General features: G+C 44.8%; 2 protein-coding genes across 2 annotated transcripts; one reads left to right on the top strand and one right to left on the bottom strand.

Moving 5' to 3' along the window:
• The first annotated feature begins 5,609 nt into the window (after positions 1-5,609).
• On the top strand, positions 5,610-8,625 carry LOC104426431 (NADPH-dependent aldo-keto reductase, chloroplastic). Its single transcript, XM_010039490.2, has 7 exons — positions 5,610-5,915; positions 6,010-6,060; positions 6,146-6,222; positions 6,625-6,712; positions 7,061-7,336; positions 7,896-8,141; positions 8,233-8,625. The coding sequence occupies exons 1-7, from the start codon at positions 5,766-5,768 to the stop codon at positions 8,317-8,319; spliced, it is 975 nt and encodes a 324-aa protein (XP_010037792.2). The 5' UTR covers positions 5,610-5,765; the 3' UTR covers positions 8,320-8,625.
• Positions 8,626-9,679: 1,054 nt separating this feature from the next.
• Positions 9,680-9,961, bottom strand: LOC104427863 (loricrin-like). Its single transcript, XM_010040881.2, has one exon. It carries the CDS (start codon positions 9,959-9,961, stop codon positions 9,680-9,682), a length of 282 nt encoding a protein of 93 aa, XP_010039183.2.
• Between the last annotated feature and the right edge of the window lie 3,060 nt (positions 9,962-13,021).

Below are 13,021 nucleotides of genomic sequence, written 5' to 3'. Positions count from 1 at the left end.
GTATTCGCGTCTCACCGTGCCACTCACGGATATGCTTTGAAGAAAGAAAGGCCGTGGGAGTGGACGGATCGGTGTCAAGAGACGTTCGAGCGGTTGAAACGGACCATGACCAAAGAGCCGGTACTCATCTTTTGCCCACTACACCAAGCCATATGAGGTGGAGACCGATGCTTGATTTTGCCATTGGTGGTGTCTTGATGCAAGAAGGTCATCCGGTGGCCTTCGAATCCCGAAAGTTGAATGATGCTTTGAGCGACGATACACGGTCCAAGAGAAGGAGATGACCGCGGTGGTGCACGCCTTCGCACATGGAGGCACTATATCTTGGGGTCCCGGTTCGTCGTAAGGACGGATAATGTGGCTACGAGCTACTTCCAAACCCGAAGAAGCTCAGCCCGAAACAAGCTCGGTGGCAAGACTTCCTCGGCCGAGTTTGATTATGTCTTTGAGTATAAGCCCGGAAAGTCCAATTCCGTGGCCGACGCCTTAAGCGAAAGTTCGAATTGGCCAATATGGTGAGCAGGCCCGATTGCCCGTGGGTTGATCGTATTAGGAGGGGTGAAGCATGATCAAAGAGCTCAAGCCCTCGCTTCAATACGCCCGAAGGGCTTGACGAGGATATTTTGGCTTGAGGATGACCTCCTACACCAAAGGACGGCGACTCATGTGCCGCTCCACGGGAAGCTTCGAAGGGAGATCCTAAAAGAGTGCCACGACTCCAAATGGGCGGGACATCCGGGGAATCCACCGCACCATGGCGCTTGTTGAGGATCACAATATTACGGCCGCACATGAGGGATGATGTGGAGACGTATGTGCGGACATGTCTTGTTTGCCCGGAAGACAAGATAGAGCAACGGTCTCTGCGGGACTCCTTGAACCGTTGCCTATCCCAGGAACGTCCATGGGAGAGTGTCTCCATGGACTTCATCGTGAATTTGCCCAAATCCGAAGGGTGTCGGGCTCTCATGGTCGTGGTAGATCGCCTCTCCAAGTATGCGACGTTCGTGCCAACCACAATGGAATGCCCACCGAGGAAGCTGCCAAGCTGTTCCTCAAGCACGTCGTCAAATATTGGGGTGTTCCACGCACGATCGTGAGCGATCGCGACCCTCGGTTTACCGGACGGCTTTGGACTGAACTCTTCAAGTTGCTGGGGACGAGTCTCAATCTCTCCACCAGTATGCATCCGTAGACCGACGGGCAAACCGAGCGAGTGAATGGGTTGCTTTGGAGATCTACCTTCGGCACTATGTGAGCAACACGCAAGCAACCGGGCACGGCTGATCGACGTGGCCCAATTTTCTTACAACTTGCAGCGGAGCGAGTCCACGAATCAAAGCCCGTTCGAAATCGTGGCCGGGCGGCAGCCGCTCACGCCAAGTGCGATCGCTCGGGTATCAAGGAAGCAGCCCGGCCGCATACAAACTCGCTAAGGAATGGGGTGAGCATGTGGACTTGGCCCGGGCATGTCTGGATAGGGCCGCGAAACGCACGAAGAAATGGGCTGACAGGAAGCGACGGCATGTAGAGTTTCAGGTCAGGGACTTGGTGCTAGTCAAGTTGCACCTCGTCCTTCGGTACAGAAACGTGAACAAAGGGCTGATCCGTCGCTATGAAGGTCCATTTCGAGTGATACAACGGATCGGGAAGGTGGCGTACAAGCTGGACATACCGGCCAAGTTCAGGCTCCACCCCGTGTTCCATGTAAGCATGCCGAAACCCTTTCATGTGGATGAGGATGATCCGAATCGGGCACATCGCAGCGACGCGCCCCTTGGAGCGAAGGCCTCCTATGATCGAGATATTGAGTGTATCCTGGCGGATCGGACCATACGGAAGAAATATCGGGCACCAAGGAAGGAGTACCTCGTCCGGTGGAGAGGCCTTCCGAGAGTGAAGCAAGCCGGAACCCTCCGAGGCTCTGTGGGAATTCAAGGGGCACATCGAAGCCTTCCATGCCACGGATGCGGCGAGGCGTCGCCGCATTAGGTGGGGGAGAATGACACGGCCCACGGACAAGCATGATCCAAGATCGTCCGTGAGGGACCGTGTCACGCACAAGGGCTGCCCGGAAGCAGCCCACGAACGACCCATGAGCGAACGAGCGGAAGGCCCATGCGCGGCCCATGAGCGACCCGGAGCGATGTTCGAGCAGCCCGTGACGGTTCCCGGGCTGGTCGCGTGTCGACGGACCTGCAACCCCGATCTTGCTTCGACACACGCCCATGGTCTGCCCAAGGCCCGACGCGCGCGACCCATGGACTTCCCAAGGGCTGCCGGGTGCGGACCATCGAGTAGCCTTCGAGTAGTCTTTGTATAGCTTGTAATGATTATACGGATTCAAAATGAACCGTTGGATCGGAGGGACGATCCACGGTCGAGATACGACCCACTCTTGTATAAATAGGGATCCCTCTCCCACAATGTAATCAGTTCGTTCACAAGCAAATACACTCTCTTTGCTCATTCGGTTCTTGTGTTCGAGCGAAGTGTGTGTGTAAGGCTGACTTGGGATCACCGATCCTAAGGCCGCGCGGAGTTTGATCGACCGAAATTGATCGACCCGTGACACTTGTCTTACAGTACAGTCGATCCTCTTTGCAAATTATTAACCATATCTCTAAATGTTTAAAAAGAGTCCCTCGCACATTTTGTCTCTTACATAGACAAACGCCTTCACTCTTAAGTATAATACTTCTCTCGTGTGTTTCCAAATGGCTTTGTCACTATTGCTAACTCTAAGTATAATACTTCTCTTTTGGAGCACTTTGCCACATCATTTGGAAGAATAGAAACGATATTCTATATAGGGGTGTGCAGATTTCTACTTCGGCTATGAAGAAGCATCTTCTAAAGGTTGTTAAAGATAAGGCTTGCACCTCCAAGAATGTGGAGGATTCCCCAAGAAACGAAGAGTGCAACGTTCTGGGAAGTGGATCCCGCTATCTTTGATGTCCGAGTTGGCCTTGCCCGGTAGACACTTGGTGCTGCTTTGTGTTCTTCCTTTGGCGTGTTGTCTTGTTTTGGTGTTGTCGGCCGATTGGCCTTTTTTCGGCTTCCTTTCACTCATCATGAGCCTGTTCATCTTGAGTGACAGTTCTTTGAAGCTATTTGTCTGTACTTTTTGACCTCCCCCTTGATATTACTTACCTTACCCAAAAAAAAAAAAAGAATAATACTAAAAAGGGTATTACAAGCTTAGAAAATAAAAGGACTTAGGACCTCTCAACAATGTCAAATTATTTTATTTTTTCCCATCTTAGCTCTATTTAATACGGCCCGAGTTTTCTCCACTTTTTATAGTTCCCAATTCAAACGTTGCGCTTGGATCATGACCTACTCCACTTTCTTCTATGGACAAGGAACAAGAAGATAAACAAACATAAACTAATTTTTATTCATTTCTCTCCAACTCTACTACTTTATCGGGTCAAATTTATAGCCAGGGACCTCAAAGGACATTTGAAATTCAAATCCCACGAGTAAACATTGCTTTTGCCATTTGCAGTTGCAAAATGTCACTTTGCAGCTTTGTAGTAACAGCTTCCCAAAATAGTCGGTTTTGCTCGGGAAAAGTACCAAAATAGTCATAAATCTTTTGTATTGGTACCAATTCAATCCTAAACTTTTTAATTGGACAAATTTAGTTCTAAACTTTTTCATATTGGTACCAATTCAGTCCATCCGACAAATTTAACCCGGAAATTACGACGTGATCGCCGGCGGTATTACATGGCGCCACATAAATAAATTTTATAATTTTTTATATTTTTTCAGATTTTTAAAATATTTTTTTATTATTTTTTTTTATTATTTTTCCTTTTTCTCTTTTCTTTTTTTTTCTTTTTCCTTACCCTTGGCCGGCGAGGTCGCCGGCCGGCCGACCATCGCCGGCCACAAGCTGGTCGGGCGAGGGGCACCGCACTCTCGCCGGCCACCGCGAGGGCCGCCGCACCCGCCGGCCACAAGCGAGGGCGACGGCCCCCACCTGCATCCGGGCGAGGCCGAAACCCTCGCCCGTTGGCGGCGAGGCGCGGCAGCCCTTGCTCGTGGCAGGCGAGGGTGCGGCGGCCCGCCCGGATCCAGGGCGAGGCTCACGACGCTATCGCTGCGCTTAATCCGGTGCGAGATCGCGAACTTCCCACGCCGTTATCCCTCCCGAAGCTACCCGAGCTCGGGCGCCGACCACCTCCTTCAACCTCCGGGGGCCGCGACTCGGGTGACCATGTCGCGATCGGAGGCAACGGAGCTCCGGATGGGGCAGGCGCAGCTCACTGGATCCGCCATGGGCGAGGGCCGCCGCACCCTCGCCCGCCATGAGCAAGGGTTGCCGCGCCTTGCCGGTGGCCGACGATGGCGCGAGGCCCTCGCCGGCCAACGGGTGAGGGTTTCGGCCCGCCCGGATCTCGGGCGGGGGCCGTCGCCCCCTTGCTTGTGGCCGGCGAGGGCACGGCGGCCTCGCCGGTGGCCGGCGAGGGCGTGGGGCCCCTCGCCCGACCGGCTTGTGGCCGGCGATGGTTGGCGGCCGACGACCTCGCCGGCCAAGGGTAAGGAAAAATAAAAATAAAAAAAAAAAGAAAAGAGAAAAAAAGGAAAAATATAAAAATATAAAAAAAAAATCTGAAAAATATAAAAAAATTATAAAATTTGTCCACGTGGCGCCACGTAAGACCGCCGATGGCCACGTCAGCAATTTCCGGCTTAAATTAGCCAAATGGACTAAATTGGTATCAATGTGAAAAGTTTAGGATTAAATTGGTCCAATTAAAAAGTTTAGGACTGAATTGGTACCCAACAAAAAGGTTTAGAACTATTTTGGTACTTTTTCCGGTTTTGCTCTGTTGCAATCTGTCATCCTCTATTACTCAAATATGCTAAATTGTTATGATATCCTCCAATCCTCTTTCTATGGATTTCAGCGCGTGAAACAAATCGTAAATCACCGATTTCTTTTGGATGGATGAGAAAAGTGGATTCCAGCGCTTGAAACAAATTGTAAATCACCAATTACTTTTGGATGGAGGGAGGGGAGGAGCGCAATTTGTAGTGAACCCACGAATCTCAGGTTGCACTAGGACAGAAGATCTTGAGTGCAAATCTTTCTAAATCTTATTTGTCTTCCCATTAATATGTCCAAGCTTAGTATTAGGAAAAAATCAATGCACCCCAAAGCAAAATTAATCCATCCATATTAATCCTATTCAACGTGGAAAAAAAAATCATAGAAGTGGGTACAAATAGCGTTCTATAGTTAATATGTAAGACAAACACAAAGGTCCGTTCACTACCATCTACGTTAATCTAAGAAAGAATAATGTGCGGAGAGTATTGCTAATGTATAAAATATCTTTTTGAAGATAATTATACGGAGATTATGTTCAAAATTTGTCTTTAGAAAGTGCAAAAATGTCCTAGTGGTTAGTGGTTTGTGCATGAAACAAAAAAGAAAAATAGAAAAAGTCCCTGCTTAATAAAAGAAAAATAATAGAGGAAATTCTGGCCTGAAATAGTCGGAGGGTGATTCATCTAGTCCGGCAAGACCCTTGGCCTCTTTGACTTTGACCGTCTCTCCGACAGACATCGGCCACAAAATGCCAAACTTGGAGCGACCATTAATCGAGTCGCTTTCACCGCCACCTTATTCTCTTTCGTCTTGGTCGTCGTCGTCTTCTACTTGGCAACGTGCGCAACAGATCCGCACTTTTGCTCCTCCAAGTTTATCATTGTGTTGATTGAAGCTGCAACTACGACCGCTGCATACTATGCAACAACCAAACAGCATGGCGAGAGAAAGAGAATGCGGGTATCCGTGCTTTGATCTCAACACGGGAGGTAAGATCCCATCGGTCGGCCTCGGGACCTGGAAGGCCCCTCCTGGCGTCGTCGGCCAAGCCGTCATCGAGGCGGTCCAGGTTCTCTCTCCTCTTCTCTCCTCTCTCTACCTTCATCGCAGTGCAAATCGATTCGTCTAGCAACGATGGCGCTTTAACGTTCCTCGTAATGCAGGCTGGTTACAGGCATATCGACTGTGCCCGAGTCTACGACAACGAGAAAGAGGTGGATTGGGTTTCTTTCTCATTCTCTTTTGATTAGTCACGAGTACGCAAATGTTTATGTAGTTGGAAGATAATTTATATTACAGATAGGCGTGGCATTGAAGGAGCTATTTTCCACAGGAGTCGTGGATCGAAATGAGATGTTTATCACATCCAAGTTGTGGTACGCCTTCATTCAGCCTATGTCTTGACATTGTTTTTCATGTCTATGGTTTAGAGTTGGTTTCAATGGACTACGGCCATTGCGAGTTTTAAGTTCCAAAATTTGTCTTTATCATTTGTTTTAAAGGAGAGCCATCATTCTTTCTAGTGGGTTCTGATTGATTAAGCTTTAGATCGATTTTAAAAAAATGAAGGAAAGCCTCTTCTGATGCAGAACTGCCTATATTTTTCATGTCTATATTTTCAAATTTGGTTTTTCAAACCACGGCAATCGTGGGTTTTGAATCCAAGTTTTTTCTAAAAATGAATCGTTTTTTGGGTCTTATGACTTTGGTTTGGACTGCTATTTTGTTTATTCATGTACCGCTACTACATTTAAGTTTCAGTTTGATTACAAATGCAGGTGCAGTGACCATGCGGCTGAAGATGTTTCCAAGGCTCTAACTAGGAGCTTACAAGACCTGCAACTCGACTACGTTGATCTATATCTTGTATGTTGTTTTGGCACAAGCATTTCCAATATTTGTTTGTGCACTTATTTTAAATTAGTCTAGATTGATCATAGATCTGGAATTTGGCTGCTCCTCAGGAGCTTGATCATAGCCAAAGTGGAATGTTGCAAACCTTTTCTGTACAGTTCAGGATTGAGATCGGAGAGTAGAATATTCTCATTCGTAAATTCTGAAGTACAAAAAGGAACACTAAAATTCTAGTAGAGGCTGAGGCTAAGATCCAGGCCAACTGCCAAGAGTGAAGCTGACATAGTGCAGATGCTTCCTATTGTAATGGTGATGCGTCTTACATAAACTCATTTTTATGTTTTCTTTGCTGTATAATAGATTCATTGGCCTGTGCGGACAAAATCCGGTACTCGGGGCTTTGCCCCAGAAGACATGGTTCCCCTGTGCCTTCCTGAGACATGGACAGCTATGGAAGGGTTGTATGCATCAGGTCAGGCTCGTGCAATTGGAGTCAGCAACTTCTCAACTAAAAAGCTGCAGGATCTCCTCAAATATGCGAAAGTGCCTCCGGCTGTTAATCAGGTCGAATGCCACCCTGTTTGGCAGCAAGTGGCTCTCCACAACTTGTGCAAATCCACTGGTGTCCATCTCTCGGTAACCTCCAATGCTCAAAACTGTCCCATTTTATTTCAAGTTCTCATTAAAATTATGTTTAGAATATTGGAGGATGTGAGTTATCAAGTAGTAGTTGGACAATGTGTGATGGCTTGCGATTGAAAATGGTTCATCTCACATATGGTGCTTTGAACCTGATGTTAATGGTGCTAGCCAGAGGAGGCTAGTGGCCTTCATGATGGCTAATGTGGCTGTGACCATTGCCACTGATGGTCGCAGATGCTGGCAGACGACAGTCAATGGTGTGGTCATTGGTTGATCATGGGAGGAGCAAAATAAAAGTCAAGCTAGTTCTACAAGACGTCTTTTCATCATAGAAGCCATCTTCCAAACTTGATCTGCATCGTTTATCATTGCAAAAGAAGAGCCTCTTCTGCTTTAGTTCAGTGTAGAGTATGGAAAAGGAGATGTTTTCCTGCGACTAAAACATGCACCCTGACCATTTTATTAGCATCCAACAACACATAGCAGAATCTTGGGCTGTTGATTGTGCAGCATGGAAGCTTCAATTTCTACTGTTGATTTCAATTCTTTGCAGGCTTATTCCCCTTTGGGATCTCCAGGGTCATGGGTCAAGGGGGAGATCCTGAAGGAGCCAGTTTTGGTTGAAATTGCGACAGAGCTTAATAAATCGCCTGCCCAAGTAGCTCTGCGTTGGGGTATTCAGATGGGTCACAGCGTCCCCCCTAAAAGTGTAAACGCATCCAGGATTAGAGAGAACTTTGATTTGTTCAGTTGGAGCATCCCACCTGAGCTCTTCGCAAAATTCTCTGGACTCCACCAGGTACATACATGTCACCTCTCCATACTCTTGTTGGATCTTCATATTGTTTCTTGATGCATGTTTCATTTGATCTTGCAAATTTGTGATGCAGCAAAGGCTTCTCCAAGGGAACTTTGCAGTCCATGAAACATGTAGTCCTTATAAAAGCCTGAATGAACTGTGGGATGGCGAAATATGAGAGCATTTAGATTTCGCCTGGTACAATGCCACTGAAGAGGGAAATGATTGCTCTGTTTCTTCTTTCAAAAGCATGCAGCCCTTCAGACAACTGTTAGCATTTTGAAAAGAGCTTGTTTTCTTTTCTTTTGGAACTTCTAAACAGGATAAACATCAGTCTAGGTTTGCTACCTCCAAGTTGGCTCTGCTAGTAGTGAACTTAGGCTTGTCCTGGGGAATCAATTGCCGAATCATAAAATCTTTTGACATTTGCTCAGACTTGTTTCCATCTGTCTGATCCATCTACTGTTGCATATGTCAATCCTAATATACAGTTTGACTGATCACGTGTTGCTTCTTGATTAAATAGGGAGATAACGCTAACTGATGGCATAGATTTTTCTAATTCCCTTTCAATACTCTAAAATGTGATGCATATATGGATTAGAAGGGCCTGGCAACAATCCCTCACGAAGGACCAAACCCCATATAACCATCATAAACTAAGCTTATTTTTTTGATAACTCTTGCATAATGTCTCGTACAGCATAAACTCTTAGAAATGTGTTACAACACTTCATACAGGAATCACGACAAAAATGAACGTGGGTTACTTCGAGAATAATGGGTGATTGCCTGGGTGAGGGACCATAGCAGGGGCCTAGATTCGAATCTTGAATAGTGAATAGTACGAATGGAGGCCTTTTTTGGAGTTTCGATTGCTGGTTTCTGAATACTCTTGTTTGTCTGTTCTTTTTTTTTTTTTTTCTGTTCATGTCATTAAAATTAATCATCAGAAAAGTAGAAACGGTTGAAGCTGTTGCCCCCAAGGAGCTATTTTTCCAAAATTTTGCCGTAATACTATTACGAAGTTCACATTCTCACGATATATTTTGACGTGCTCTTTCTATAGGAAAGCTTTTCGGCATCTTTCTCTACCAGATCTAGCAAATTAATCACAAAGAGAGAGAGAGAGAGAGAGAGAGAGAGAGAGAGAGAGAATGTCGGCAAACATGACTGTCCTAATTGTAAGATCCCCAACCGTAGCACAAGGAACATAACCAGAAACAGAGAGGAGTTCTGCTGCCAAGTCCTGTTGGCAGTTTTCTTATGTTTCACAGAAGCTAATTATGCTGGGATTAACCAATCACATGAAACAATTAATGGGAAGAAGGTTTGCACTCAACATGTTCTTTTATTAACAACAGTGACATGAGATTGTCATGTCAACGAATGAATGAATGAAAGTTTAAAGGTACTCTACTTCAACAATGATCCTAAACAATGGCAAGTATAAGAAAGAAGCCGAAACAGAGAAGAAATTAAGGGTACAACGTTCAACAGATCCAATTACGTTCCATGAATCTTCTCATAATATGTCATCAAACTGCACTGGATCCGCCACCTCCAGCACCGCCGCCTCCACCACAAGCAGAACTGGCAGCTGCACCACCACAAGCAGAACTGGCAGCTAAACCTCCATCTCCTCCTCCAAATATAGTATGATCATGATGGGCATGATGGGCATGATGTCCGCCTCCCCCGCCGCCCCAGCTTTCCCCTCCACTAACTCTTAAACGGTAACGACCTCGGAAGATATAACTTATGACAGCAATTACGGCGAAGACAGCCCAAACTATTATGATGATTACCCACGGTTTCATTTTTCTCTAACTCGTGCCAACACTCTCGATAGCTCGCCTCTTTGAGAGAAATCTGCCAGGCCAATGTGCAGATAATTAAACGCGTGGCGTTTCCTATTTAACCACAGCCTGATGGCTGATGCTATATATATTATGGTGGTCAATGAGGCGACTTTGACCTTTGAATTTTCTACACTTATCTTTCAAGGAAAAACTAAAGATGTCTACGACAAGCAACCGTACTCTGTCCAATATAACACAGGAAGAATCGACCATTTCTGGTCTCACGAGGGCTCATTCAACATGTCGGCTTGTCAACCAAGGCATGTCCTCATGCTTGTGCGACGTTCATGCAACATGATTTATCTGTGGAAGAATATGACAAACGCGGTCCTGAATTGCACGATGATCATGTGAGCGGTCAAATTAAAAAAATGCAGTCCAAGGTTGGAAAACTACTCAAGGCAATCAATTAAACCCAAATAGCAAGATGGGATATTTATTGCTTTTTTCTAAACCTTTTGGAACATGTATAGCGCCATATGATAATTCATTCAGCGACTAACCTTAGGACGCATGTGATTCTTCTCCTGTATTTACTTATTACAGGATGTCGAGGCTATATTAAATTTATGAGGAGCTTTCCAGTTTGAGTGATGCTCTGTAATGTTTAAAGTTGGACATACAACGGGGTGATTGATCGCATGAGGCACCATAGCAGGGGCCCAGACCAGAATCCTGAATAGTGAATACTACGAATGGAGGTCTCTTTCCGAGTCGAGAGTGCTGGTTTCTAAGTATTCTTGTTTGGTTTTTTAGTTTGTTGGTCAAAATTTATAATCAGAATAGTGGAACAGGCTAGAGCTGTTGCAATGAGGAGGAGCTACTTCTCCAATAGTTTGCAGCGATACCATTACGAAGTTCACATTCCGAGCGGGGATATATACTTCTATGAGTTCTCTTCTCTAGGAAAGCTTTGATCGGACGTCGTCGCCAGATCTAATAAATTAATCACAAGGAAACGGAATATCGGGAAAAATGAGCGTCCTAACTGTAAGAACCCAAAACTTAGGGTGAGGAACACAACCAGAAACAGAAGGATTCTGTACCTGCCAAGTCCAGTTGTCGATTTTCCTTATGCTTTACATAAGCTGATTATAATGGTTTTTACTAATCACATGAAACAACTCCATGGAGAAGGTTTGCAACTCGACGTATTCTTTTATTGATAGCAGTGACATGAGGTTATCATGTCGATGAATGTGCAGATAATGAACTCGTGGCGTTTCCTAGTGAGCCACAGCCCGATGAGTGATGTTATATATGGTATGGGGGTCATTCAGGCAACCGTGATCTTTGAATTTTCTGAACTCATCTCTTAACCGAAAACTAAAACGTGGATGTCTTGGACACGCAACTACTCTTTGTCCAGTACAACGCAGAAGTAATTGACCATTCCTGGGATTACGTGGGCTTATCCAACATGTTGGCCTGTCAATCATAGTACTGTCCTCATGCCTATGGGACACTCGTGCATCATAATCTGTGCAAGAAGACAATAGACACGATCCTGAATTGCATACCGATCATGCGAGCGGTCAACGTCAACAATGCAGTCCAAGCTTTTAAAAAACTACGCAAGACAATCAATCAAAAATAAATTGCCAAGCTATATTTTGTTGGGAAAAACTCCCAATAAATTTTGACTTGACTCATCTTGAATCTGATAATTGTTTAGAAGTGCCCTCTTACGGGAACAACTCATGAAGAGAAGTTTATTCCCATTATATCCATTGCTGTTTGAATATCGCAACCATGAAGAGGAGTCTATATCTTGATGTTATGCAGAACCTAAATCTAAATTGGGCGAGGAGGATTCGGGAAGCCGTCAATGTGTTTGAGAGGATGGATTTCCACGGTGGCGTGCCCAATCTTACAATGCGATCATGAATATACTGATTGGGAATGGTTACTTTAATCAAGCCCATAAAGTGTATGTCGTTCAAATATCATGGCTGAAGATAATTACGTCTTGGATATCATCACAATGACAACATGGATTTCAACCATATAGATAACTGCAAAGCTTGTATTTGAATATCATCAAATCATGAAATATTTTAAGAGTCTACCAGAGCTGGACATCATCAAAATCTGAAAACGTGAAATATTTGTAAACGTGGCAACAACTGACCAATCCCAATAGAAAATTGACCCGACCCATTTCCCAATAAAAAAAACGTGGCAACAACTGACTAATCTCAAAAGTATTGACCGCCAATTCAAATTCAATGGATCCAATTTGAAACCACCGAAAGCAAACCAAAACTGAAATGAAAACCGAAATAGACATGTATCCAAACCGAACTATACAAACATTCTAGAGAACTTCAAATTAGTAAAAACTTGAAACAATCCCAAGTGGCGTTTAAAAAATATAGAACTTAACATGAACAATTGTTGAGATAATCTGATTTAGCTCGCTGTAGTTCCATAAACCAATAGAAAAAGGTGACTAGATTTAAATAAACTCATTAGTTTTATTTCCTCATATACTTTGCTTTTCTAAAACTTTTACTAAAAGTAAAAAACCCTTTTCTACAATTTACTCCAGTTCAATTCGATTGAATTGGTTTTTGGCCGGATTGTCTATTGATCCAATACGATTATGGGGTTCCAACCGAATTGTACGTGCAAAACATATAGCCAATCGAACCGATCGAGAGGTTGGTGGATGATGGCGTGGTGACTCGTTCGCACGGGCTTCGGCGATCATTTTCACAATACCTGATATGGCTGGTGGAGGCAGGAGCGGGCCGGTGGTGGGGTCTCGATGGAGAGAGTTGTCAGAAAAGCTAAACGTGCAAGCTTGAAGTTTTTGGTGGACTTCACCTTATTAAGCTTTCAAAAAAATTAGGATGGACTTCAATGCATCGCATGAGCATGCTATAATATATCGTATAGGGCTATTGCAATCTATACCATTATCTTTATAAGAATCACAAATGACATGAATCCTATATCATACATTAAATCAAAGAAGTACACAAATACATAGGTCTAGAGTAATTTAGCAAAGTA

The sequence above is a fragment of the Eucalyptus grandis genome, chromosome 11, assembly GCF_016545825.1.
Source record: "Eucalyptus grandis isolate ANBG69807.140 chromosome 11, ASM1654582v1, whole genome shotgun sequence".
Classification (NCBI taxonomy): domain Eukaryota; kingdom Viridiplantae; phylum Streptophyta; class Magnoliopsida; order Myrtales; family Myrtaceae; genus Eucalyptus; species Eucalyptus grandis.
Note: the sequence above shows the minus strand (reverse complement) of the source record. Positions and strands in the feature narration are given on the sequence as shown.

Bases quoted from the DNA above. Each gene is read 5' to 3' on its own strand.
- LOC104426431 (XM_010039490.2), top strand. From the start codon at position 5,766: ATGCAACAACCAAACAGCATGGCGAGAGAAAGAGAATGCGGGTATCCG. The intron at 5,916-6,009 runs GTTCTCTCTCCT...CTCGTAATGCAG, and splicing joins CCGTCATCGAGGCGGTCCAG to GCTGGTTACAGGCATATCGA. The intron at 6,713-7,060 runs GTATGTTGTTTT...GCTGTATAATAG, and splicing joins ACTACGTTGATCTATATCTT to ATTCATTGGCCTGTGCGGAC.
- LOC104427863 (XM_010040881.2), bottom strand. From the start codon at position 9,961: ATGAAACCGTGGGTAATCATCATAATAGTTTGGGCTGTCTTCGCCGTA.